The sequence below is a fragment of the Protopterus annectens genome, chromosome 2.part0, assembly GCF_019279795.1.
Source record: "Protopterus annectens isolate FY-2018-M chromosome 2.part0, PAN1.0, whole genome shotgun sequence".
Classification (NCBI taxonomy): domain Eukaryota; kingdom Metazoa; phylum Chordata; order Ceratodontiformes; family Protopteridae; genus Protopterus; species Protopterus annectens.
This window is the reverse complement of record NC_056728.1, coordinates 805,868,700-805,895,580: the sequence shown is the minus strand read 5'-3', so window position 1 is coordinate 805,895,580 and position 26,881 is coordinate 805,868,700. Positions and strand designations below refer to the sequence as shown.

The 26,881-nt window shown below is 39.8% G+C and overlaps 1 protein-coding gene across 2 annotated transcripts in view; it reads right to left on the bottom strand.

The window, feature by feature from the left end:
- The window catches only part of PTPRD (protein tyrosine phosphatase receptor type D), a 6,523,893-nt gene that overhangs the window by 157,950 nt on the left and 6,339,062 nt on the right, over nucleotides 1-26,881 (bottom strand). For both annotated transcript variants that reach the window (XM_044061085.1, XM_044061086.1), the window contains one exon: nucleotides 22,715-22,890. In XM_044061085.1, the coding sequence (XP_043917020.1) occupies nucleotides 22,715-22,890 (176 nt within the window). The remainder of the gene's footprint in view (nucleotides 1-22,714; nucleotides 22,891-26,881) is intronic.

The following is a 26,881-nucleotide window of genomic DNA, read 5'->3' as shown; positions in this document are numbered from 1 at the left end:
CTGCAGAGATGACTGGAAGTCTCCAAGTGTAATGAGCTTCTTAAAATAATGTAATCATGTCCTTTATTACAAATACTGTCATATGCATTTCAATACCCAAGGCTTATACATTATCTAGTTAAGTATTCTCTACATGGCAACAACAGAAAGGCTTTCAATGTTGGCAATTCTTTAACAGTATGCTTATTAAAGCTTACTTGCATCTTACAATCTCAGCCAAGCTTACCTGATGGTCATTAAAGTATTGCTACTTAAACACAGAGCAACAGGCACTTTGAGTAATAAGCATAAATCAACAGTACAAAAAATATGACAGAAACCAGACCATTCTGCAAAAATCAAGGACCGATGAAAATCCACTCTAATACTTGTGTTTACCTTGGATGGGGGGGAATACCCTGCACATTTACACTGCATTGCTTTGACACATTCAGAATCACTACATTGAGTGGGTTGCAACAATCACAATTTGATACGTCTCTTGCTGACTGTGATGACCCTGACACATTTGTCATATCTCTCAACCTCAGAGCAAGAAATATGGACAAAGCCATACAAAGAAGTGGGACTAAGGCCCAAAAATAAGGACAATTTTTAAAATATTGCTCTTATAAACTTAGAAAGATAATAGAATAGGTCTTGCATTAGTATGAATTTTCTGAAAGGTACGAAATCTAAAACTCAAATGTCTTTCATTATTTTCTAACTTCAGTCTTTAATGATTTGTCACTAATTTGCCAAAAAAACACAATTTTATGAAAAATGGACCAAAATGTGATGTAAAAATATAAAATAGCCACACAATTCAGCTGGAAACCTGTCAAAGAAGGGACACTTTAATATTAGTACTGCTAACTTGAGCAGCTGACAAAATAAAAGAAACTATATGCATTTCTGAAATAAAAGTAATCTATAACTCTGATTACAGTTATTTCTTAATTGTAAACCCTCCATGTTTTCTTCCAAAATTACTATTTTGAAGGATTATTAGGGAAGAGCAACATTTTGAGCCAAAATTAGGGACAGTTGAGAGGTTTGGCTATGCCTAAAACTCCTTTGATACTTTAAGATCTCAAAAGGTTCTTGTCCTCATTTACAATTACCATGATGACCTCATTAACAATTTAATATTTTAAAGGATATTGTCCCTTTTTCTGATTTCTTTGTTCGTTTTTAGCCTTAGCTCATACAAATTACTTACAGTACATGGAACAAATCTACAGAAAAATTTGAATGTAAATGTTCCATTTTAATATTGCCAGACTTGTACTTTGGACCTCTCTACTTTACAAGTTAAAGACCTGTAGCTTGCTTTATTCAATTCCAGTTCCTGTTTATACCTGAACTGATACAGTAGGCATAATGTAAATGAAGCTACATAATGTTAACTTACTAGATAATATAGGGGGGGGGTCCTCTTGGCGTAGTAATTCTGGTTTCGCTCACCCCTCTTCTACACTGCCTCACTGTATTTGCAGTTCTGTACTTACTACCCTACCCCTTTTCTACCCACCTCACATAATTTCCTTTATTTGTCTCTATCTCCACACACCTAAGCCTATCTAATCAGAAATCTTCCTTCCTCAAGTGAAAGACATTGCCTTCCTACACAATTAGAATATCTGACCTGTAAACAATACAATTTCCTTCTCTGCCTTAACATCACTCCATTCCCACTAACTCCCTCCTCTCCTGATTGTACACTGGACATGACTGCACTGCACTCTTTATTCCCCCTATTTTAAGAAAAATTAAATTAAATTGTCCACTCTTCTCACTCTATTACCAATTTATTTCTATTTACAAATACCATTATTTTATAGATTTTTATGGTGCCGAGGTGCCAGCCCAACACCCATCCTTCAACAAAGGCATGCCCATTTATTCATGTCTTTTGAATGCCACTCAACTGTGGGGAGGACATGCAGACTCCACACAGAAGGCACTCCAGCCGAGAATCAAACAGGATAACCTCTTGCTGTGAGGTGACAATGTTACTGCTACACCACCGCGGCTTACAAACCTTTGTGTTAGCTACCCTCATGCAGACTTCATACATGCAAACACCCTCAGTTTAGAGCTCCTTAATGTTCTGAAAAGAACTATATCAATTGGGGAACTCCTTTAGAAAAGTTTCAAATACAAACCAAATCAGAAAGCTTAGCAAAGTCTTACACATTCTCCCTAAATGGAAAATGAAAAAAAAAACACTTATTTTCACTTATGCTTTCTAAAATTATGCATCACTTGTCACACATCTTATTCTATTCAACACTTTACCTACTCCAGTAGTCCCAGAAATATTTCTGTTATGACCACACCCTAATAAAAGTGTATTCACCTAACTAACAAGCAATAGACTTTCTAATTACATCATATTATTGTCCTAGGTATACAAAATAAGACTGAGTTAACAATTATAATCAGTGGACAATAAATCAAGTATTTAGAGTTTCTGAGGTATGGCTTTAAAGTGACATCCATCCATCAACCATCCTATATAAAGAATAACACATCTTTCTAAATAACCGACCTGGTCCTAAAGTAGGTGGGAAAACTAGGTTACTAATAAAAACAAAAAACAAAACTTTCAAAGACACTTGCATCGCTAAACATAATAAACTGCTTATCGCTGCTGTTCAAATCCCTTTGCCTGCCTACATAGTTACTTTCAAAAATAGCATGTCTTACATTCTGAAACAAAACATAAATAAAATTATGACATGAAATGTCAACACTGTTAGGTTAGTTTTAAAACAACCAAATTCCACATTTCCATACTGTAAATGATTTCACAGCTATTAATGCTCCCCAGTCTAATTAACCAAACCATAGACAAAATTGTAGACCTGATCGCATTATTGTCAGCATCCCACACAGAACTAAAGGTATCAGTCCTCGAACAACTTATTAAGTGACCCCTTATTGCTAAAAGATCTTAGTTCTGAGACTTCCACAGTAACTCCAACCACACTAATCTTAAGAAAGATATAAAAAATTAACTCACCTGTTGTCGTTGATTCCTGGAATTTCCACTGGCACTAGCAGCAATAAAATCCACGGTTCCACCCGGTCCACCACAGACTAGTCGTCTAATAAAATAAAATAATAAACTAAACTAAACTGTTTTGAGCCAAAAAAAAATGTAAAAATGTTTTAACTAAGCTAACAAGATGAATAGTCCAATTCAACCAATGCCGAAATCGACTGAATGATTCTCGCTCTTTTCCCAGCACATAAAGCCGGGAAGAGCAAGAACCATTCAGCAGCATTTGCCCAGCAAGCACGTCATGACGTGCCTGCGGACGTCGCAGTCGAGCCTTCCATATCTATGGTTTGTGAGTCAACCGCATAGATTTCTAAGTTCTGGGCATCAGAATGATGCCTTCTTTGCTTCTCCGGGCTGCAATGTAAACATTGCAGCAACCGGCAAGAATTTAGAAAAAACGCTGTTATGCTTTGAAGCCTAATAATGCGCATAATTTCGAGTCGCGAACTCGAAATTTACGTATTTTTACAGTACAAAATCAGATTTATTTTATTTTTTTAACATAAAAACTAAATAAACAACTCAGCTGTGTAGCTGAGGGGGCTGCAGTCCGGCAGACCGATGCCACGAGCCGCCCCTGCCACTAAAGTGTGCTAGCCTGTGTAACTGAGTTATTACTGTTTCCTGCATTTCTGTGTGCTTCCTATCTCAAAATCAAAAAAAAAAAACAAAAAAAAAATCCTTGTTTTCCCGCCTCTCCTCGACTAGTTTAGAACAGTATACAGGCTTTGCTGTATTCTGGGCTGTGGTGTAGTTCCTGTGGTGTCCATTGACTTACTTGGATAGAAGGAAGTTTCTTTGCTCACCAGTGGGAGTGGGGGGCCTTGAGCAGCCTATCTGTCCCTGAAGGAGTGACCTCAGCACAAGAGCTTGTAGTAATTGGTTGTTTTGCACCATTTCTAGCTCTTTTGAAGTTCCCTGTTTAAAATCCGCATTTGCACGGCTTTGCGCGTTTGTGCGCATAGCAGTTAAACTTTTTCTGGCTCCGCCAAGTCTGCTCTTCAAATTTTCCCTTAAGAAAGCTCTACTCTTATAATAATCAGTCTAATCACTTTATTGTAAGCCTAGCACTTGTTCTCAAAACCTCTCTTCTAAGTAAGCACTCGCTAACTAAAGTAAGCACTACATCCACCTACCTTCTCTGTGAGTACCCACTTCCCTTAAAGGCACAGCACTCCCTTATAATATTCTAGCATGTCGAGTTGTAGATTACTGGCATCCTCTCTGGTTCAGCTGGTTAATCTGGGAATCTTGAGACAATGCTACAATTGTCTCATGTACACAGGCAACCCTCTCCTCCTCCCAACAAACACATATACATGTGAGAGATGCAACTATATAGCCAAACTGGAGGCTGAACTCTCTCAACTCAGGACTGGCAAGACCAGACAGGAGGAGAAGGTAACCACACACACACCAAACCCAGTCCCACATAGACCTACCACAACTGCAAACCAAACACATGATAACACAAAGACATACTCGGAGGCTCTAACAAAAAACTTACCAAAACAACAGAGGCTCCCAAAGCAGACACCCAAACATCCACCACCTCAAATCATAACACACGCATCACATACTTCAATAAATCAGTGTGTCAAACAATCACAGCCCTTAAGGCCAAACACCATGCCTGATACACTAGTAATAGGTGACTCTATAGTCAGACATACTGACGTTCTGCTTACCAGGCTGAACAAGGAGAGGGTAATGGTGAGTTGCTTATCGGGAGCTAGGATCCCCCACATAACACACACACACTCAGGTCACTCCAAAGCAAGTACAAATATAACTCTGTCATTGTCCATGCCAGTGTGAATGACCTGAGACGTACCTCCCTGGACTACATCAAAAGAGACATAGAGGAGCTCTCTGATTATGTAGCCCAGGCTGGTATGACCCTGACCCTGAGCAGCATCTTGCCCTCACCAAGAATGATGCCACAATACAAAGACAAGATGATCAGCTTTAATAACTGGCTCAAATACTGGTGTCATTCTAGGGGGATCCAATGTCTGTCTGCTTGGGATGACATGCTGGACAAGCCACGCTGTTTCGCAAGGGACGGCTTGCATCTGTCACCACTGGGCTTCCGGATATTGGCTAAGGCTCTTGCCTCCCCTTAGTGCCTTTTTTAGACAAGGCTCAAAAGACAAACCCACCTCCTCAGAAAACAAAAATGGAAAAAAATTAAGGGCAATGCTGCTCAATGCCAGAAGTCTAAATCTCAAGATGCAGGCTCTCGAAGCACTCCTCAGTATGGAGGACATTGATGTCTGTGCAGTTACTGAAACCTGGTTCAAGGCTCCTGAGAGCACCCCAGCACTACCAGGCTATACCTCGTATCATGCTTTTCGGCCCCAAAACTCGGGGCAAACCAAAAAGGGAGGGTGAGTGTCCATATTCATCAAGGACACCCACACCTCCAGGTTAGTGGCAACACATGAAGCATCAGAGACCATCCAGGTGCAACTAACCGTAGGCAAAACTGCTATACAACTGGTAGCATGTTACAGACCACCCTCCTAATCACAGGAACCCCACTCAGCCTTCCTGAAGACATTGGAGGATATGAATGTCTCACCAAACACCATCATATTGGGAGACTTCAACTACCCTAACATAGATTGGGTGCATTATTCTAGCCCAAACACCCTAGCCCAAAGGTTCCTGGAATTCATAAATTCAAATGCAATGGAACAGCTAGTCACCTCTCCCACAAGGGGAGATAATATACTAGACCTGATCATCACAAACATGGGGACAAAGTGCTCCACACCGGAAGTATACCCCTCACTAGTGAGATCTGACCACAAACTAATCACCCTGGATATACGTATCCCACCTCCACTCCCAACACAAAAGACTACAGTGGAAAACTTCTCAAAAGCCAACTTTACACTTCTTAAAACTTAGATAGTATCCTTTAAGCCCATTGGCACAGTGGAAACCACATCCCACAATGCAGAATCCTTCACAAATGCTTTCTACGGACATCTCCAAGAATGCATGGACCATGCAATCCCAAATAAAACCAAGACCCTCTCCACCAAGGGCAGGCGTCCTGTCTGGTGGACCCCAGCCATAAACAAATTGTATAACAAAAGAAGGAAGCTACTGCACGACAGAGCAAAATCCCATAAAGAGAAGGCATCTCTGATCAGCACTAGTAGAAAGCTACGTTCTCTCATAAAAACTTCCAAGGCCAACTTTGAGGGAAAAATCGCTATGGACACTAAAGATAACCACAAGGCCTTCTTCAGCTATGTTAGAAACCTCATCGGAAACCCTCAGATATGTTCAGAGTTAGTTCACAATGATAAAAAATACACTGAACCCACAGATATTGCCAACATTCTGGCAGACAGGCTCAGTGCAAATTTCTCCCCTCCCTCACCCCCAAAAGAAGAAATACTTATCCCAGCTGAATGTAACCTCCCTGTCATCTCAGATGTCCAGGTGAGAACCGCCCTCAGCAAAGCTAAAAACACAGCATCAATGGGACCTGACGGTATTCCGGGTTGCGTGCTACGTGAACTCCAAGAGGAGCTAAACCTGCACATAAAAATGGTATTTAACCTTAGCCTTTCTACAGGATATGTACCTGAAAACTGGCGTACAGCAACAGTAGTCCCACTCCACAAAGGAGGCAACTCTACTGACCCTGGTAACTACTGCCCCATAAGCTTAACCAGCCTCGTCTGCAAAGCTATGGAAAGAATCATTATGGAACTCATAAACAGAGACATTGGGGACTTACAGACACTTGATCCCACCCAGTTCAGCTTTGTAAAGGGCAGAGCCTGCCTTTTGAAACTGGTTGACTTTTTCAAAACAGTCACTAGAACCATTGACGAGGGCAAAGCAGTCCATACAGCCTACCTGGACTTGGCTAAAGCTTTCGAGACAATACCCCACTCTGGCATCATAGACAAGCTCAACAGCTTAAATGTAAATCCATATGTCACAAGATGGGTGGCAAACTGGCTAAAGGATAAAACCCATAAAGTCAAAATCGCTGGAGCCATGTCAGACTCAAAGCCAGTGACAAGTGGTGTCCCACAGTACTCTGTCCTGGGACCCCTCTTGTTCGGCATTTATTTCTCAGATGTGAAAGCAAACATGGGAGGGTTGTGGCTGACAAAGTTCGCAGATGACTGCAAACTAGGCGCCATAGTCAATACACCAGCTGACACATACATCCTACAGAAAGGCCTCACTGAAATGGACAACTGGTGCCGGAGTCATGGCCTTAAACTAAATGCCAAAAAATGTATAGTCATCCCCTTTGGGAAAAACAAAGTGCCCACAAATTATCACATAGGCGGTAACCCACTGAGTACGGAAAAGTAATCAGAGACCTGGGGACCCAAGTCGATAGTGACCTCTCATTTGACACCCACATTGCCAAAGTGGTTAGAAAGACTTTCTACCTTGCCCACCTTATCATGAAGGGATTCACATCCAGATCAAAGGAGGTCATTGTGCCCCTGTACTCCTCCCTTATCAGGCCCATGATTGAGTACAATGCCCCATTTGGTATGTACCTCACCCGGCACTTGCAACAGCTAGAGAGACCCCAAAAGTACCTCACTAAGAGGATCAAGGGTCTCCAACATATGTCATATGCTGCCAGACTAAAGAAACTCCAACTCTATTCAGTAGCATACCGCCTGCTCAGAAGTGATCTGTGCCTGACGTACAAGGCCATGTCCAATCAGGAATTGATGGACATGCCCCTCCTCAAAAAATCCAAATCCATCAGAACCACGAGAGCTAAAGATTTGAACCTCAGCACAAATATGAATAGGACATGCTGGAGGGACAGATTCATAACTCAGAGGCTTCCCATACTCTGGAACACAATCCCAGTTCATGTTAGGCAGAGCCCCTCACTGACTCTCTTCAAGAGAAATCTTGGCGAGTGGATGGGAGATCGTAGGTTTACCCCAGGGGTCATCTCTGTGTCACTACTAGACAGAGGCACAGTAAACTAATTCTATTATGTAAGGGGGTCTTCACTGTGTCACTACTAGACAGAGGCACAGTATTCTAAATCTATTCTGTACACTTTTGTACCATTACATGGGGTGGCGAAAGCCACATCACTATGGCTAGGCTTATAAATGCCCCAGGGCAGATAGCCTAGTACCAAACTATGAAACTATGAAACTATATAAATTATTTTCACACTTATTCCAAATTTCACTTAGCATTAAAACATTTGCTATTCAGACTTACAAAGCAAATGCTACTTTACTGCATTCCTACATTGTCCATGAAACAATCCAAAATAATAAAATGGCATACTCCCCTTATTCTTGGCCACTTGTCTTCTCTCTTCTTCCTTATTTGCTTTTTCTTCCTTATTACTGTTACTGTGCATAATGTAAATAACATATAAGATTATGACTGGTTCTCTGATCATAACCAGCTTAGTATGTATTTGAGGCATGGATACCATGAAATTTACCTTGGGAAGGAAGCTTCAGAGGTAAATCTTAGTATCCATATCTAGAACACATAAAAAATGGTTATGACGGGAGACCAAATCACAATTCTTTGTAATGCATGGAGCTTTATCTGATCAACACACTTCTAGTTACAGAAGAAGAAAAAAGTCCCAAGTGTTTTTCCAGTTTTCATAGTGGTATACCACTTAACAAGTACTACCAGAAGGATGTCATAAAATGCCTTGGTGGTGACAAAGATAATGCAACAATTTGTTTTATGTTAAGGAAAGTTAAAGACACATCACTGGTACAGACAGCAGGCAGAAAGAAATTTGTTTTTAATTCTGCTGCTATTTGCTACCCAGACTGGCAGGTTTAATTGCCTAGTACAAAACCTGAATATAACAACTGGATCAAGGGTGCTTAACAATTGTTAAGATCAGATCAAACAGTCAATTTGTAACTCCAAAATTAAACACCCCACCAACAGGAGTGACATGGCCATTCAAACCTCAAGGTCCATTATGCATAACTAATTAAGACGGAGTCTTGTGATATAGAAGTCCTTAACTGATTTGTCATTTTTGTAATACTGGAGCATAATCACCTTGCTCCATGTTATTCTTAGGATCTTTCTGTCTGTAGTACACTGCTGCAATAAACTGTAAATACTTCCTGTTACACATATACTCTCTCTGACAAATACTACTTTAACTATATGGATATTCATTCACTTTTAGCCTTTGAAATTGTGGGTAGAACCTGAAAAAGGCCATGTTGTATCAGGATGCTACACTGATAAATAAATAAAGTTAACACTCATAAAATCAGGATGGAATCAATAGGTTGGTACTAAGCTAAAGAGGTGCTTATGCTATTGCTTGATAAGGAATTTCTTATTTTTCTACAGAATGTTTTCTCTTTTTTTTTTCCTTATATCGCAGAGTTTAGCTGAGTTAAATAAAGTGATTGGGTCACAATATGGTTCAGTGTGAAGATGTACATATGAGACAGAATAGCAAAACAAGGCCTAGGATTAAAGGAGAGCTGACTAAACTAAAGTGCAGTTTCTGAAGAGTGACTGTCAGCTAGAAACTACAATGAAGGCAAGTAATTTCAAAGACATGGAAATAAGTGGCACTATGAAAAGTAAGCCAAAAAAAGAAAACTGACATACAGGTAAAGGCAGCAATAACAGAAATGGAGGGCTATCAAGACTCAAGGAAAAAGTAAGAACAAGACACTGACAGACCATCCTAAGTACACAAGAAAGCAAACTCATATTACAGAGAAGGAACTTGCCACACGGAGTTACAATAAAAAAAAAAAGAGAATGCCTCCTTCAAGTACATTACATACATAAAGTAACCTGCAAAAATTATTTATAGAATTTGTGCAATCTTTAAAAAAAAACTACATAATTTAAATGTAAATGCTGACAAAGATATGGAGAAAAATAGCAGTACTGTTGCCATGCACTTAACCTTATTTCAGGGACTGAGGACATTCCTGCATACCCTTAAATCAGTCAAAATATACTGCAGTGACTTATTGGCCGGGCTTTTTTGTGATGTTATGTGCCAGTACTGGCACTTGGGTTGCGACCACTGGTTATGGCATCGACTACATATTACTATATTATATATGTAACTGCTGGCTGGGAAGGGGCTCACTAACCGAGAGATTAATTTTCTTTTAATTTAAAAAAAAAATTGCTTTTTTTTTTTTTAAGTATGTTCTTCTTTAAGAATGCCCTTTGCTTCCGGTCACACAGACTCAAAAGACAAAAACAGGTCACAAACAACTGTAGCATCTGTGTGACGGATAGTAAATGTCTTTGCCTTCCATATGGGTGGAATTTGAATTCCAGAAGACGTTTGGACTGAGGACCATGAATGGACAGTGTGAGTGTGTGTGTGTGTGTGTGGGGGGGGGGGGTTGACCAAAATGCAACGTACGCATACCACCACCTTTTTGTTTGCAAGAAAAGCAGTGCTTATTGGTAACAACAAATGCAAAAGCTCTTTTTATTAGTATTGCTCACAATGCTGGAAATGAAGCATTAAGACAAGTTTTAATGGAATACATAACATGCTTCAATGATTTAGCTGAAAAACTCTGCAGATTGCACAGCTTGTGCTGAAGGCAAATTTACTTTTATACGAGGATGGTTACTAAAAGCAAACAATTTTAGGGCACTGCAATGACAGTTTACAGCAGTAACATACACAAATGCCTCTCTGATCAGACAGATGTGGGATATATGAGAAATTTTGATCTTGGCAGAAAAATAATAGATACCCGGGAGAATAAGTGGAGATATGACTGATCCTGACTGTCTGAACAGGTAAATCAGAAGTAATGGGACAGATGTGAGGGGACATGTTGAGTAAATTGCAGAAAGGAAACTGGGAACTGTTTTTCTTTTCATGTAAGACCAGTATTAAACTATACTAGGTGAATCCTTGATTTCAGGAATTGGGTCTATGTGTAACTTTGGGTATTGCCACTGTACAGTGCTGTTTTCCAGTCCACAGACTATATTCCAAACAAAACAGCTATAGCATCCAAAAATGAGCTGAACAGCTCACATCTGAAATGATGAGGGCTACCACACTCAGAATATCACCTGCATAGCTCAAAGTTTACGATGTTCACAGTTTTTCTGGAAATACAGCAAATGGTTAATATTGATTCTTATCTTAAGGGAGTGAGAAAGTGTTAATTTATGATTCAAGAAAATGCGCTCCTCTTTTACATCAGTGTTTTTTCCCCTGCTTTTTCATATGTATGATGTTCATACAGTGCCTCTGCTATAAGGATAAATCAGAACGTTTTTTCTCAGAAAGACAAGCTGCATGTCCTGTTGGTAGGACTAAAGAATTAGACTTTTATTTACCTTCGTGTATTTCTAATTTCTGGGGCTTGTACCACTGGGGAAAGTTCACGTGATGTCTGTGCTGAAACATGATGCATATTTTACATATTTTATCAAAACAAAGTACTTTAGTACACAAATGCAGTACTGCTTATCTACAGAAGCATGCGACGTTAAAGATATAACTCCCAAATACACACAAACCTTTTTAAATATGGCACAGTACAGCAAACACTTGTCAAAGCAGATGCTCTATTATTTTGTGCAGTGCTCTGAAATGCATGAGGTATAATAAGGCAAGGGGCATTAACTTACCACAGCATATGCACCAGAGTAAAACTGCACAGCACTTCCAGTGATAGCTTTCAAATGACTTCTATGAACCAAACATGCTCATGTCAGACAGTTGCCTCCCTGGAACTTGGCTTGAAAAAAAAAACTGCACACATCAGCCTTGTTTAGCAGACTGAGTCATCTCATCACAGCAGCAGCAATAAAGTGCTCCTAAAAATATCCCAGCAATTTAAAAATCCAATTACAATCTACTCTTCCTGATGTCAGCACTGGGGAATCTAACAGCCCTTTGAAGATTAGAGGGGTGAAAAACTTTGGATCTGTAAATCTGTAAGATTTAAGTTGCCCAGATTCGGTAGGTGAGACGAGTTTTTGTTTTGCTACAGAGGCACCTCAGCTTAAAGTAAGTGAGACCCATCCACATTTCAGCACAGACGGCAGACTTCCTGCAGACTTCACCCTGTACAGAAGGCACACTTAACCAGAACTTATATAATGATTCTGATACTCCCAGCAATACAGTGGTGGTGATTACTTTACTTAGTTGGGTATATAATAACTTTAAGGAATGATCTCAGTGTACAGTAGGATTGATCAGAGAGCAACCTTCAGTCTGGCTGCAAAACAGGACACATCATCTGAAATCTCAAGTTTCTAAACTAAACCTTAACAGCAGTAATTTCCAAACAGGGTGAATAAAAAGAAAAGAACTTTCAGACCACATTACAGGTAAGGAGACTAGAACCATAATGCAAACACTGCCCCGGGCATTTTTGCAGGCTCAGTGTTATTATTGAGAAATTATCCATTACATAAAAGAACAAGAGGTGCTGTTTTACTGCCTGAGTGAACTGGTTTCACAAAAATCAACTGTCGATAACATCCTTTAACAGGCCTTGCAAAAGCACTGCCTTTAACACCAAGCTGGAAACTAATGCACTACCTAAGCGTGACAGATTTAGCTCATTAGGTGCAAATGCAGAGGAAAGAATTACAGCATGTTACACTGCAGAACTCCATCAGCTTACAACATCTGTGACTGCAGCCAATTTCCTGATCAAATGATGGCAGGCCAAAAAGCTGCCAAGGTTAGTTTACAGACTGAATGAGGATCCGTTATTCCAGATGAGAATCCCCAGCCAGCTGCTATCAGATTGTTAAAAAGCAGGTCAAATTCTTAGGCCATTATTCAATAATCCATTCACTGGCACCTGCTTCAAGTCGTTTTCATTACTGAAATGACTTGCAGCTGTCCTGCAGACACACTGGTATAACAGCACTTGATACCATTACCCATACTCCAATCAAAGATAATTTTACTCAGCTACACTGCAAAAAATAAACATATGCATACATATTAATGCACACAATTTTACTGAAATTATTTTTCAGCTCTACCTCTAACTTGTAACCAGGGAATGCATGTCTGAGTATAGTGACACTTAATTTTATTGAGTGCCACAGGGAGGAATGGCACACACAGAGGGAGACACTTGCAAGATCCTAGCATTTCTTCAGTATGTGCCACAGAATCTTTAACTCTGACATAGGTATTAATCAAATGATCTTTTGTTTATCTGTATAGTGAAACCTTAATAAGATATCTCTCTCTGTGGCATTGCACTCCAGTACTGTTCATGGCAGATGATGTGTGCTCATAACAATTTTCCTTTTAACTAACTACTGACTGAATTGTTGTGATCCTGTTCTAAACACCCATGAGTGATCAAAAATGGAAAGCTGTTGGCAAACGTCTCTTACTATATTGGATTTAATTTATTTGCTATTTATTTACTTATTTAAAATTTGTTTACTGGGAAAATCCGACTGGGACACAGGCCATTTTCAATGCAGGCCTGGTCAGAAACTCTCCAGACACATGTCTTTGGAATGTGGGAGGAAACCAGAGCACCAGGAGGAAACCCACATGAATGCAGAGAGGTCATGCAGACTCCACACAGTAGGCATCCCAGCTGATGGTCATAAATGAGAACTTCTTGCTGTGAGGTAACAATGTTACCGTTGCACCACTACACCACCCATTCATTAGAGAAGTCCATTAAAGTATACACAATTCCCCAGAATCTAGTGCTAGAAATCTGTGGCATTGGTGATGCACAACAGCTTTTTTTATACTTGGGTATCATCAATAACAATAAGAAGCTATGCCAGTTTCAGGAAAAGTTAACTGCATGAACAAAATTGTGGGGCCATGCAATCTTAGAAGAAGACCAAACATCTGTATTGGGTAGGCAGGCATTGTACCACTGAGGTCATGTATGCAGCAGCACACATACCCATCCCACCCATGCCTTAGCAGAAATGTTTTTAAAGGGACAGGCTGGACATCCATCCATCCCCAACCCCTTTTTCCCATTTTTCACATGGGGTTGGAGTGTCACTTCAACAGCGATAGAACAAAGGTTTACACCACCAGGTAAACTAAAAAAGTAATGTTACCTTTTTTCTATAAGCAACACCATGGTGTGGATAACAGGGAGCAGTAACAATTGTGGTCACCGTGGACTAAATTGAGCTGTTTCAACTTCTAGGTTAGCTGTTACCATGCTGTCTGTTACCATGCTGTCTGTTACCATGCTGTCTGTTACCATGCTGTCTGTTACCACTGCTGTCTGTTACCCTGCTGTCTGTTACCATGCTGTCAGTTACCATGCTGTCTGTTACCATGCTGTCTGTTACCACTGCTGTCTGTTACCACTGCTGACTGTTACCCTGCTGTCTGTTACCATGCTGTCTGTTACCATGCTGTCTGTTACCATGCTGTCTGTTACCACTGCTGTCTGTTACCACTGCTGTCTGTTACCATGCTGTCTGTTACCATGCTGTCTGTTACCACTGCTGTCTGTTACCCTGCTGTCTGTTACCACTGCTGTCTGTTACCATGCTGTCTGTTACCACTGCTGTCTGTTACCATGCTGTCTGTTACCATGCTGTCTGTTACCACTGCTGTCTGTTACCATGCTGTCTGTTACCATGCTGTCTGTTACCACTGCTGTCTGTTACCATGCTGTCTGTTACCCTGCTGTCTGTTACCACTGCTGTCTGTTACCATGCTGTCTGTTACCACTGCTGTCTGTTACCATGCTGTCTGTTACCATGCTGTCTGTTACCCTGCTGTCTGTTACCACTGCTGTCTGTTACCATGCTGTATGTTACCCTGCTGTCTGTTACCATGCTGTCTGTTACCCTGCTGTCTGTTACCATGCTGTCTGTTACCATGCTGTCTGTTACCACTGCTGTCTGTTACCATGCTGTCTGTTACCATGCTGTCTGTTACCACTGCTGTCTGTTACCATGCTGTCTGTTACCATGCTGTCTGTTACCACTGCTGTCTGTTACCATGCTGTCTGTTACCACTGCTGTCTGTTACCATGCTGTCTGTTACCATGCTGTCTGTTACCACTGCTGTCAGTTACCATGCTGTCTGTTACCATGCTGTCTGTTACCACTGCTGTCTGTTACCATGCTGTCAGTTACCATGCTGTCTGTTACCATGCTGTCTGTTACCATGCTGTCTGTTACCACTGCTGTCTGTTACCCTGCTGTCTGTTACCCTGCTGTCTGTTACCATGCTGTCTGTTACCACTGCTGTCTGTTACCACTGCTGTCTGTTACCATGCTGTCTGTTACCACTGCTGTCTGTTACCACTGCTGTCTGTTACCATGCTGTCTGTTACCATGCTGTCTGTTACCACTGCTGTCTGTTACCATGCTGTCTGTTACCATGCTGTCTGTTACCATGCTGTCAGTTACCATGCTGTCTGTTACCCTGCTGTCTGTTACCACTGCTGTCTGTTACCATGCTGTCTGTTACCACTGCTGTCTGTTACCCTGCTGTCTGTTACCATGCTGTCTGTTACCATGCTGTCTGTTACCACTGCTGTCTGTTACCATGCTGTCTGTTACCATGCTGTCTGTTACCACTGCTGTCTGTTACCATGCTGTCTGTTACCACTGCTGTCTGTTACCATGCTGTCTGTTACCACTGCTGCTGCTGTTGTCTATCTAATCCATACTGCAAGCTCCATAAAACTTGTTCCCCCTACAGGATAACCTCCAACGTTTGATTCTCAATCTTATCATCAGCTTGCAATACAAATGCCACACAATCATAACACAAGATAAATATGACTGCTAAAGGGACTCAAAAAAGTCATGCTGGCACCAAGTCCTAAGGCAGGAGTGTCCAACCTGCAGCCCGCGGGCCGCATGCGGCCCTCAGAGCTCTTCCATGCGGCCCGCGACCCTTAAATTTAAATTTAATTGAAATTTAACTTTTTTTTCGTGTGTTTACGCGTCCGCGTACTTCTGCTGTTCTGCGCATGCGCCAACTTTCTTTTTTTCACGTTTTTTTTCATACCAGCATCTTTCCGCTGGTATGCGCATGCGCGAAAACACCGTTCGGTCGTTTTTTTCATTTGCGGTGAAGGAAGGAGTGAGATCGCGGCGAAGAAAGTGGATTTATTTTACTGACTACTACAACATCTATTCTACAGCAGTAAAAGGTAAGCTAAGCTATATAATTATAGTTGACTGAAGGATGCTTAATATTGGACCTAGAGTAGACTGTTAAGATTGATGGCTTATCCAATACATGAGGAGATGGGCAGACTGGGAAGTGATAGTTGTGCATACCTGGCATAAATGTCTGTGTTTCTGTAAGTCAATAACGAGACAAACTTGGATATGAGTTAACAAAAAAAACTTGGATCCGTTTTGTTTTTTTTCTTCTTCACTGCCTTGTCTGCATGTTTTTTTGTGTGACTCAATGCATATTAACTCAACCTGTCCATTGCTGTAACCCAACACAAATTAACACAACTTGCCCATTGCTAAGTACCTCTTGAAAGAAGCTGGATTGCTGCTATGCATTTTTAAATTGTGACGGAGCTGACATGTTAACATGCTGCACATACTTTCGTAATGTTATTCTCCTGCTGTAATATACTACAGTACTGATGAACACTGTTCTGGCTTGCTTCCGTGTGCTGTTCTCCTTTTTCACAGAACCCATCAGTCTTTGATGTGACCATTTGTTTTTCCATTTTTATTTACAGAGTAAGTTAGCTACACTAAAAAACAATTTCAGATGTTAGCTGGGGCAAATGTCCACGTTTTACAATACCAGGAACAATAATGGAAACATTAAGCACTTGGAAAAATTACTAGATCTCAGTAGTTCATGTAGGTGTGCAGTAACATTAATTATAAGTGGAGAGCTATGTGTTTACAGTGGGAGAGTGCTACAGTTCAGGCAGGTAGCATTGACAGTAAGGTACCGCTTCATATTCTGAGGTGCATCACTTGTTTTAGCCATTGAAAACCTTGTCTGCTATCGATGTCTTCATGGAGATCAATGCTATTTTAAAGCATGAATTCCTTATAATTTATGGGCTCTGCAGTCAACAAGCATTGTAAACATGATTGCATTTCATTTATCGTGCTTTACATTTATAGTCTCCAGTTTTACTCCGTCACTTTCTGCCTGCTTATTCAACATGGCGTCACACATCTGGTGAGGTAATGTAGACAGGTGTGAATAATGCAGTTGCAGTATGTGAAGCTGTTAATCTCATTAGTGTTTTCCATATTGGTGGAATGTGTAATAGCGAAAGAGTGAGCCCAAAAGCATCATCCCTGGACTTTGGGATAATGTTCTCTAAAATGTTCTTTAGTGGTCATGCTTTAATTTATTTAACAAAAAAAGGTGTGGGAATTAATGATTCTGGTTTTAGGACTGTTGCTACTAGGACTACAGAGGTACTGTTATCTCTCTACTGAAGCGCAATCAGACCTTATATTGAATGTAGGTACTGTTATCTCTATACTGAAACTTGGTCAGACCTCATATTGAATATAGTTCATTACTTTCTATATATCTAGTTTCAGATCTTGAGAATACAGAAGAGTTCCATGTCTTTACTTGCAAGATCTGTACAGTTAGAAATTTGTTATATGCCAGACAACTAGATGCACTGCAGTTATATTCAGTCTACTTTAAGTTAAAAAAGTAGCTCTCATTTAACAGTCTAAAAAAATCTAGGACTTTTTATGGTTCTGGCAGAAGAAGTTCTGTCTGCCCCCATTGCTAGAAGATTTGTATTCTAAAAGACCATAAAAATCACAATTCTAAGATTCAGATCTGGGCTCAGCCTCGGCAGTAGGAGGCCATCACTTCAACAGAAGGCTGTCTTTCCTCATTTTTCTTAAGTGCATGTGTGAACCTACTTGTTAAGAAAGATATCCCAGCCATCCTCCAGCTTAGTACTTTATGTTGATGTATAGCTGTTGGAGGTTCACTTCATTCTTTGCAGAAGGGCAGTAAAGCAAGTGGTATGTCGTAGCTTTAGTTTATGACGCGTCATTTTTTTTTTTTTTTTTGCTCTTCAGTGTGAGAGACCCCTTTTTTTTGGTCCTCACTTGCCATTTGCCCCCAGACCATTTCTGTTGACTCAATGTGGCCCTTGCAACTGAAAAGGTTGGACACCCCTGTCCTAAGGCATCCAGTGGTTCTCACAATGAAAGAATCCAATTTACATGCTTGGATATTTCCTCCAGGCATTTTTCCCAAAGTCCTGAATGCTCACTGTCTCATCCTCATTGTTTGATCAGACAACTGGCAATGCTCCTCCCATCAAATGCTCCTACAGACAGCAGTAGTCTACGTCTGACACCAACCCGTAACAAAGGAATTTAAAGTAAGGTGTGAATCTAACTATGGGGTCAACATATGTTTCCATAAGTCTTACATTCTTCAAGGTATCTCCCCAGGACTTAAAAGGGCAGATATTTTCCTCTCAATAGGATATACACTCTATATGGCTATCTCAAGTGTCTCAGCCCATCTCTGAATGCAATGAAAAATGAAGAGGACCATCTTCAAATATAGGCAAATGTCTTCAGCTCCCTGTGATCAATCTCCAAATTAAGTGCAGAGGAGAGGTTCAAATTTGGAGTGATCTTATTGCTCAGTAACAGCAGGTCAAAACATTTCTGACAGCCTCAGGAAATTCTAGTCTGGAGTCTACATCTCAAACTTCTTAACTATTCGCATTCCAGAATGATCCATCACCTTACCCTCTTAAGCCACTATGGCAATACCACAGGAATTGGTGCCCTTGCATATACCTAAGCCCGCTGTTAACCCATTAGTAGCTGGCCATATACATTACATCCTCCTCTGTCTCTTAGAAGGATTCTGGTCTTGAAGGTTAAGAAACTTTACAATCCTGTCCACAGGTTCCAGTAGCTGTGTGGCTAAAACACTAGTAGACTTCTTGTCCACTTCCACTGTAATTGCTCCTAGAATGTGGAGGAAAAAATCAATGTACTGACCTAAAATTACAGCACTTATTCTCACGTGGGCAGCTACTGCTGCCATGTCTTTCTTTTGCTTGGAATTTTACTATTAAAGACCATAAAACACAAGTCACACAATAAATGCTCCTTTCTTCTGAAAGCTTGGCATGGCTCTAGGTCTACATGACTGCACATAACTTATCTATTTCTCCATATTCTAGAACATGAATAAAGAGGACCTAAATATGGTATGATATTTGTTGGCCTGACAAAGGATTTTTGTAAACACTGGCTCTTATTGGAGCACCTCCTACGCATTGAGTAAAGATATGAAATTTTGAAGTAATTAAAGACTTAGATTAAAGGAGCTGCAGGTTAAGCAATGAAAGGTGCTCTTTCAACGTAAACATAGGCAAGCTCTGGTGTTTCACAAAGATCAATCCTGGGTCTAATACTGTTCAAGGTTTTCATCAACCATCTTGCCCAAGCCCTTTACAATCATACTCACAAAGATATACAAGGAAAAAAAGCTTTACAAGTACTCAGCCCTGCAAGGCAGTTACCCAGGTCTGTTTCAGGTGTTTTCCAGAATCTTGCTAGCTTAAGGTAAAGCGTCTGTGTGATAATCAGTCCAAACCTAATTATAACATGCTTGGCACTGCAGAATTACAACTCACACAATCTAGTGTACTCCACCATGGTTCAAAAAGGTATACTGTCAGGTATGCACAAGTTTATAAGCATTCCAAACGCTGATTTAGCCCTGTTGTGTCATACAACAAACATATCAAAAGCCAGGGTAGTAGGCTTTCCACCAAACTGATGCTTGCCAGAAATTCAACACAATTCTGACAAAAAGTCCACGAAAAGGAGTGCATAGCTCAACTTTTCTGATGGTATCTTTCTGACTGTACCTTCTTACTTCACTGTGTGTATTCTACACTTCCTTCTGGACAAAATTCATGGATATATCCTTCTTGTTACTGGTATTACAAACACAGAAAACTCTGCCCCTAAGTATCATGTTTACTCATCACAAAGGGATGGGGGTTAGAGGCAGCATTCTCAGAAGTGTTATCTGTGCCAGCATACTGAGGAGGACCAGAATTAGGAAGTATAATGGCACCCAGTGACAGTGGACAATGGCAGTCGGTGACAGTGGACAAGGGAGAGGGATTTGAGACAGGCAGTAGGGAAAGCAGTGCTCAGACCAGAAGTGGGCAGGTATACCTCACTGAATGTACCTTTAAATTATGTTGGAAAGAAGAAGGGCACATGACAGGTATCAGCTCTCAAGTGCATCAAGGGTGAAAAATGAGAGACAAATGACAGAAATAAGACAGGGACAGGAGAAAGAGAATGATGGCAAATCTGAATCACTTTGGAGTAAAAGTGAGACTCTGAACTACACTGAAGAAGATGAGTGGAAGTAAACTCAATTCTGGGAACACAAGGGGTTCAGCAGAACAGTGGAAAACCCTACCAGAAAGTACAGAATTCTGGGTGTGGTAATTGTCGAGCCAAAACTGGTCAGATGTGTCCAGAATAAGGTGCCAGTAGCTATCAGTAATCTGTCACGGGGAGAAGGGTTTCAGCATAGACAATGCCTATAGCTGGGACTAAGGGGAAAAGATTGTGAATAACTAGGAGAAAAAGGGGCAATGATAATTTAATTTATTAACAAGACGCTAAGGGATTAATGAAGCTATGGGACTGGGTCAGGGATACAGGACTAAGGGCTCTGGATGAGAGTTTGAGGAACAGACAAAAACAGCGGAATGCCAGCTTGGATTCAAAGGAAAGCATAGCCAGAGATTAAGACAAAAGATATGGTATGCAAGATATAGAAAGTAGGGGCTGGGGGGGGGGGCAGGAAGAGGCACAGTAAAAGGGGGCAAGAAAAATACAGAAAATTAGGTGATAGGAGCAAAAGCAAAAGCTGAAAGAGAGTGAGAAGAAGGGGCCGGGAAAAGGAATGAAGTCTTCTACAGGTATTAAATGGAAAGACTTAACAGAATGTCAAGCCTGGTTAGAATGAGTAAAGATGGAAAGGAAGTCACAGAAGACCATGAAAAAAGTAGAAGCACTGAATAACCACTATGCATCAGCCTTTACAAAGGAAAGCAAGAGGACAAAGTCACACTGGAAATTTAGAAAGGCAGAGAGGGAGAATAGTGGATAGATAAGACAAAGAATATGGAGGCTGAGAGGCATCTCATTTCCTTAAGGGAGGATAAAGTACAGAATACAAATGGACTGCATCCTAGAGACCTCAAGAATTTGACCACTGTGCTGGCAAATCATCTGAGAGAAGTCTTCTTCAGGCCAATGCCCATTACAGAAGTGTCTGAAGACTGAAATGTAGCAATTATGGTACAAAAATGAGAATGAAAAGTCCAAAGAATAACAGAATGTTTAGCCTTACAGTAGTGGTAAAGCTACAGAAAGAATCATGACAGAAAGGCTGACACATTTTTCTGGAAGACAACAACTGAGAACAATAATCTTTCATCTATGTCCATCCAATATGGCTGATGAGTATATGGGGTACTTGTGAGAGCCAAGCCAGGAAAATTAGCACTCCAGCCTTGTGCTCCTTTAAACGTTTGCTTCCTATAATGCACTTGTGCAGCTACTTCCCTAGATCAAGTTTGATGCCTAATAAGATGATTAGCACTGCCTAGGAAGAGAAGTGGCTGGAGAAGAATTTCAGGACAGCCTTCCTGGTCCTCAGAAAAGGGGTAATTTGGAAGGGGGGATGGAGTAAGGATGTTGTACTGAAAGAGCATGGATGAATGGATCCAGTATTATGGTAATACACAACTACCATATCCTAATTCATACCATTTGACTGATCCAACTGATAGGTGAGAGTTCCATGCTATCAATGACTTTGGAGTTATCATGACAGGGGACCCATGAAGACAGAGCTCTGATGGAAGCCCTGGATCTAGAGTATTCAATTCATAATGTCTGGCAAAATAATACATCATAGACTAGGTTGCTGCAGCACAAATTTAATCCACTAAAGAATGCCTAAAGAAGACTATACTTTTGGTTTTATTGTGCACAGAGCAGGCAAATAAAATCCAATCAGATAGCCACCTAGAAAGAGATACTTTGGAGATTTCTTGCCAAGTTTATTTGGGGGTGATGGAAACAAAGAGTTGAGAGTCTTTCCTGAAGGATTTAATTCTAACATCTAGGTTGTGGAGAAAATATTATCTTTTGCTGTAATGGTTTGTGGAAGGATAGGTAAATGAAAAGACCATTTCAAATTTGCTTCAGACCCTACTCTGGGAATAAAGGATAGGTTTGTGAGGAGTGGAACCCTATCCTAATGAAAAATTATATATGGGGGATAAAAAGTGAAGACCTGCAATTCAGAAAATTCTTCTTGGTGAACTAACTGCCAACAGGATCAGGATCATCCAAGAACGAAATTTCAGTTGGGCTTCAGATGCTGGTTCAATGAGAGTTTTTGTTAGTGCTTCCAAAACAAGGATGCAGTCCCAAGGGGCACTGGTTCTCTTATTGGAGGAGGAAGAAGGGTCCTTTTCAAGATGTCTTTACACAGCTTATGAGAAGCCGTAAACAATGAACAAATATACAGGAAGAAAAGTCAAGCAAGGGAAGTTTTATGGAGTCTGTTCATAATGGACTATTTAATTGAGGTTTATGAGTTTTTATCATAAAAATGTTATAGAAGTACACACTTACCCTCGACCTCTCTTCAAGTTTAGTCATCATTACTACAGTAGCACTACGTTGTTCCCAGATCATCCTCCAGAAATCACCAAAGGTTTCAGGGAGTGGGCCTTGCGTTGCAATATAGGCATTCTGCTTTCGATAACCATCTATGTAGTTTGCATTAATGTAATCACTTCCTGGTATACCTGCAGAAATAGAAACAAAACTTAATTGTTTAGTTTCATAAATCTGTGTGAGCTTCGAAGACACTGTAACGTGACAAGCTGTCAACAAGTGACATCACATTCTTCTGACACCACATTCTTCTGACTGCAGTTAATACAACTTGTAAAACACTTTGACGTTTACATAACAAGACATTGACGGCAGGAGCTGACTGTAGATAACAACGTTACATTTATTTTTTTTTACAAGTAAATAACAAAACTGTTATTAAACAAAATAACAAAATTAACAGCTTGTGGACAATAACATAAGGACAAGCCCTAGATAATAATCATAGTATACATGCAAAAAATATACATAAATAAATGAATAAATAAATAAAAAGGGCAATTTACTCCTAGACAAAAAACACTGCTGCTTTGGAAACTGTAAACTAAGCAAATACCTTTTGCTCAATGCATTTAAACACCAAAGTGCCTTCTATTAGTTAGCATGGGCCTACAAGTTCTAAGTGGCACAACTATTACAGTCTTTTGATGTTATAATGCTAAACATGACAAACGTTACATTTGACAAAGTCTTTCTTACAGGACAGGGTGTAACCAAAGAACAACAATGCACATAGACTCAGGAGGCAGTTTATGACAGCATATTTACAATGTCTAGCTTATGCTTCACACATAAGAACATTGAGAAAAGGAGGACCTACAAGAATTACAGTGTTAGTTGTTCTCAAAGTACATCATGCTGAATTACAGGATTAGTTGTGCTCAAAGTACAGCAGACATCATCCTCCACTAATACTTTACTAGTTTTAAAGAACAGCAGAACTACTCCAGCTCAAGAATTAATCAGGCACTTTACAAGCTTTAATGACTAAAAAGTGCTCTTGTACAAACCCAGGTAAACTATATACCTAGTTGTGAACAATTACCTACTCATACCTTACACCTTCTTCCTCTCCCTTCTTCACTCACATCCTTACATCAATCAATTTCTTCCCCCAACTTTCTAAATATGCCACAACCTTGTTTTTCTCTCACTTCATACTGAAGTCCCTGTTTGTATTACACTAACTTGCCTTTAATTTCTCTAAAAACGTGCTAGAATTTCTTTAAATACTAGATCATTGTCATATAAGTTCTATCTATTCTTAACCAATGATTTCATATCATGTCTAATTTGATATAATTACTCAAACTGTAGATGTTTTTGTATTATTTTTGAAGATTATAACATTATTGTTCTTAAAATGTTTTTGTAATACTTTGGAGTGTTTCTCCCCCGTGTCTGCTGAAAATAGGTACCTACCCAGTTGGACCTTCCCAGTAATCAAATGCCAGTTAATAAATTAATAAATGAACTACTCATCCACAGCAATGCTTCATGTTAATTGTGCCAGTCTTCATACAGGAATCTAACTAGGCCGCAGTGAAAGCAAAACTCTGTCCTACCAGGCAATTTCTTGGTAAAAGCAGCAAGGGTCACATGAATATTTCTTGCATAAACGGACTCAGTGTGTCACAGCTAAATCTTGACCTAGAGATGGGAGACAGCTGCAACAAAGTGTCACAAGGCAGGTTTTAATGTTACAGGTCATTGGGGCTCATAAGAAAGAAAATGACTACAACAAACAAACAGACCAAAATGTAATGTTCCTCTGCGGTAAGTGTTACTAAATGCATCTTCTACTTACATTGATAATTACTGCCATGACTTAAAGTCCAAGATTCTAACCTTAATGCTTGCTGCCATATAGCTCAGTCTTTTTCTAGCTCTCAGCCAGATGGCATCTTCCAAGCAGTAATAAACCAACACTCTTATTAACAGGTAAAATGAAAATCCCTTAAATAACCACTAAGTATGGGTGCCATGTGTGTGTTGGGGGGCCTAACTGCACATCCTGAAAATGGCAATGCTTGGGTGTCTCCACAACACTGAATATGATAAGGTAGGCATTGCAGAATGACAACAGGACACTGGATGTACTATATCAGTAATGCATGTGTCCTTCACTGTATCTCTGGGCGAGTCCACTTCACATGACTGAAAGCTCAAAATACTCAAAATTCATTTGACTGAGTCCACAATCCCGAATGTTCAAAATACTGAAAACTCATTTACTGAATTTCAGAATACTGAAAGCTTACAATGCTGAATTGCAAAATACAAAATATTGCTTAACATAACAAAAAATGCACAGATCCATGAATACCAAACATTTCATCACAAATAACATTAACATTCAGAAAACCTAGGTTCACAATACCAAATAAACTGCACAAATATCACCAACAATTCGTCTCACTAAATGAAAACTATAAAAGAAAAAATGTACACTTACAACACCAATGACTAACTCTTTCCAAAATTAAAAGCTATTTACTTACCTTATTAACAGACACCGGATAATATAAAACCAAACTAGGTGGGGGGGTTACACCCACCACACCCCTCAATGTGGGGGGGCTGCACCCCCCACAACCACCAAACCTAGGTTCACAATACCAAATAAACTGTGCAAATATCACCAACAATTCGTCTCACTAAATGAAAACTATAAAAGAAAAAATGTACACTTACAACACCAACGACTGACTCTTTCCAAAATGAAAAGCTATTTACTTACCTTATTAACAGACACCGGATAATATAAAACCAAACTAGGTGGGGGGGGTTACACCCACCACTCCCCTCAATGTGGGGAGCTGCATCCCCCACAACCACCAAACTATATATATATATATATATATATATATATATATATATATATATATATATATATATATAGGATCACACTACAGTGGGGAAAAGGGCATATACCCTTTACTTACCTTATAGTACTGTACACACTGCCATTTTGTATTTTGCAATTCAGCACTGTAAGCTTTCAGTATTCTGGAATTCAGTCAAATGAGTTTTCAGTATTTTGAACATTTGGGATTGTGGACTCAGTCAAATGAATTTCAGTATTTTGAGCTTTCAGTCATGTGAAGTGGACCCTACTGGGCACAGCTATACTACCATTAAAATGTCTTTAGCAGCATTACAGTAAAAAAAAAAAATCACATAACTCTGGAAATGTTTTGTGTATTAATATGTAAAAAACAGAACTTTTTTTTCCCTAGATCTCCTCTGTAAAGGAATTTTGCCCATTCAGACTATTCCAGTCAAAAAACGGAAATAAACTAAAATAATAAAGCAGTCTCAAATACATTCTGTTATGTTGGAGTTACTATGAATAATCATGTTTTGTACAATCCACAGGCAGTTATTAAAACAAAATAATCTAAAATCTTGGGAAGATGTTATTAAAAACAGCAGCACTTGTAAGGACATAAAACAAAAAAATTTTTTTTGCAGGCATAAATCTTCTTTGCACCCCTAACATGATCCCTAAATCTAGAAACACACACACACACACACACACACACACACACACACACACACACACACACACACACACACACACACACACACATGCATGTGCACGCACACACACACACACACACACACACACACACACACACACACACACACACACACACACACACACACACACACATATAATATCACAGAGAACAGGAAGAAAATGATAAAACATAACACAGATATTCTCAATCTTTTCCAAGTCTAGTTGCAATTACAAGTGATCTTCAAGTAATGACATTCTAATCATCAAATAAGTGGTCAGTAACAAACAAATGGCTTCCCTTTTATGGCACTTTGTTTATATTTTATGTTTAGTTTAAAATCTGCTTATCCAGCAAAAGCTAATAGCAAAATGGCCATGAATTTAATCGAGACAAACAAACCAAATTCTGAACTAAATAATTCAAAAGATGAAATATATAATACATATGAAAATATAAAACTGAAACTTATAATGATTTCTGCATGCATTATTATGCATCTTTCTGTTACAATGAAAAACCTGTAATGGAACTTGGACTCTCACTTTGCCACGAGCTGGTTGAATAGCTCCCCAATGACATGTGAAAACTGGAAAGA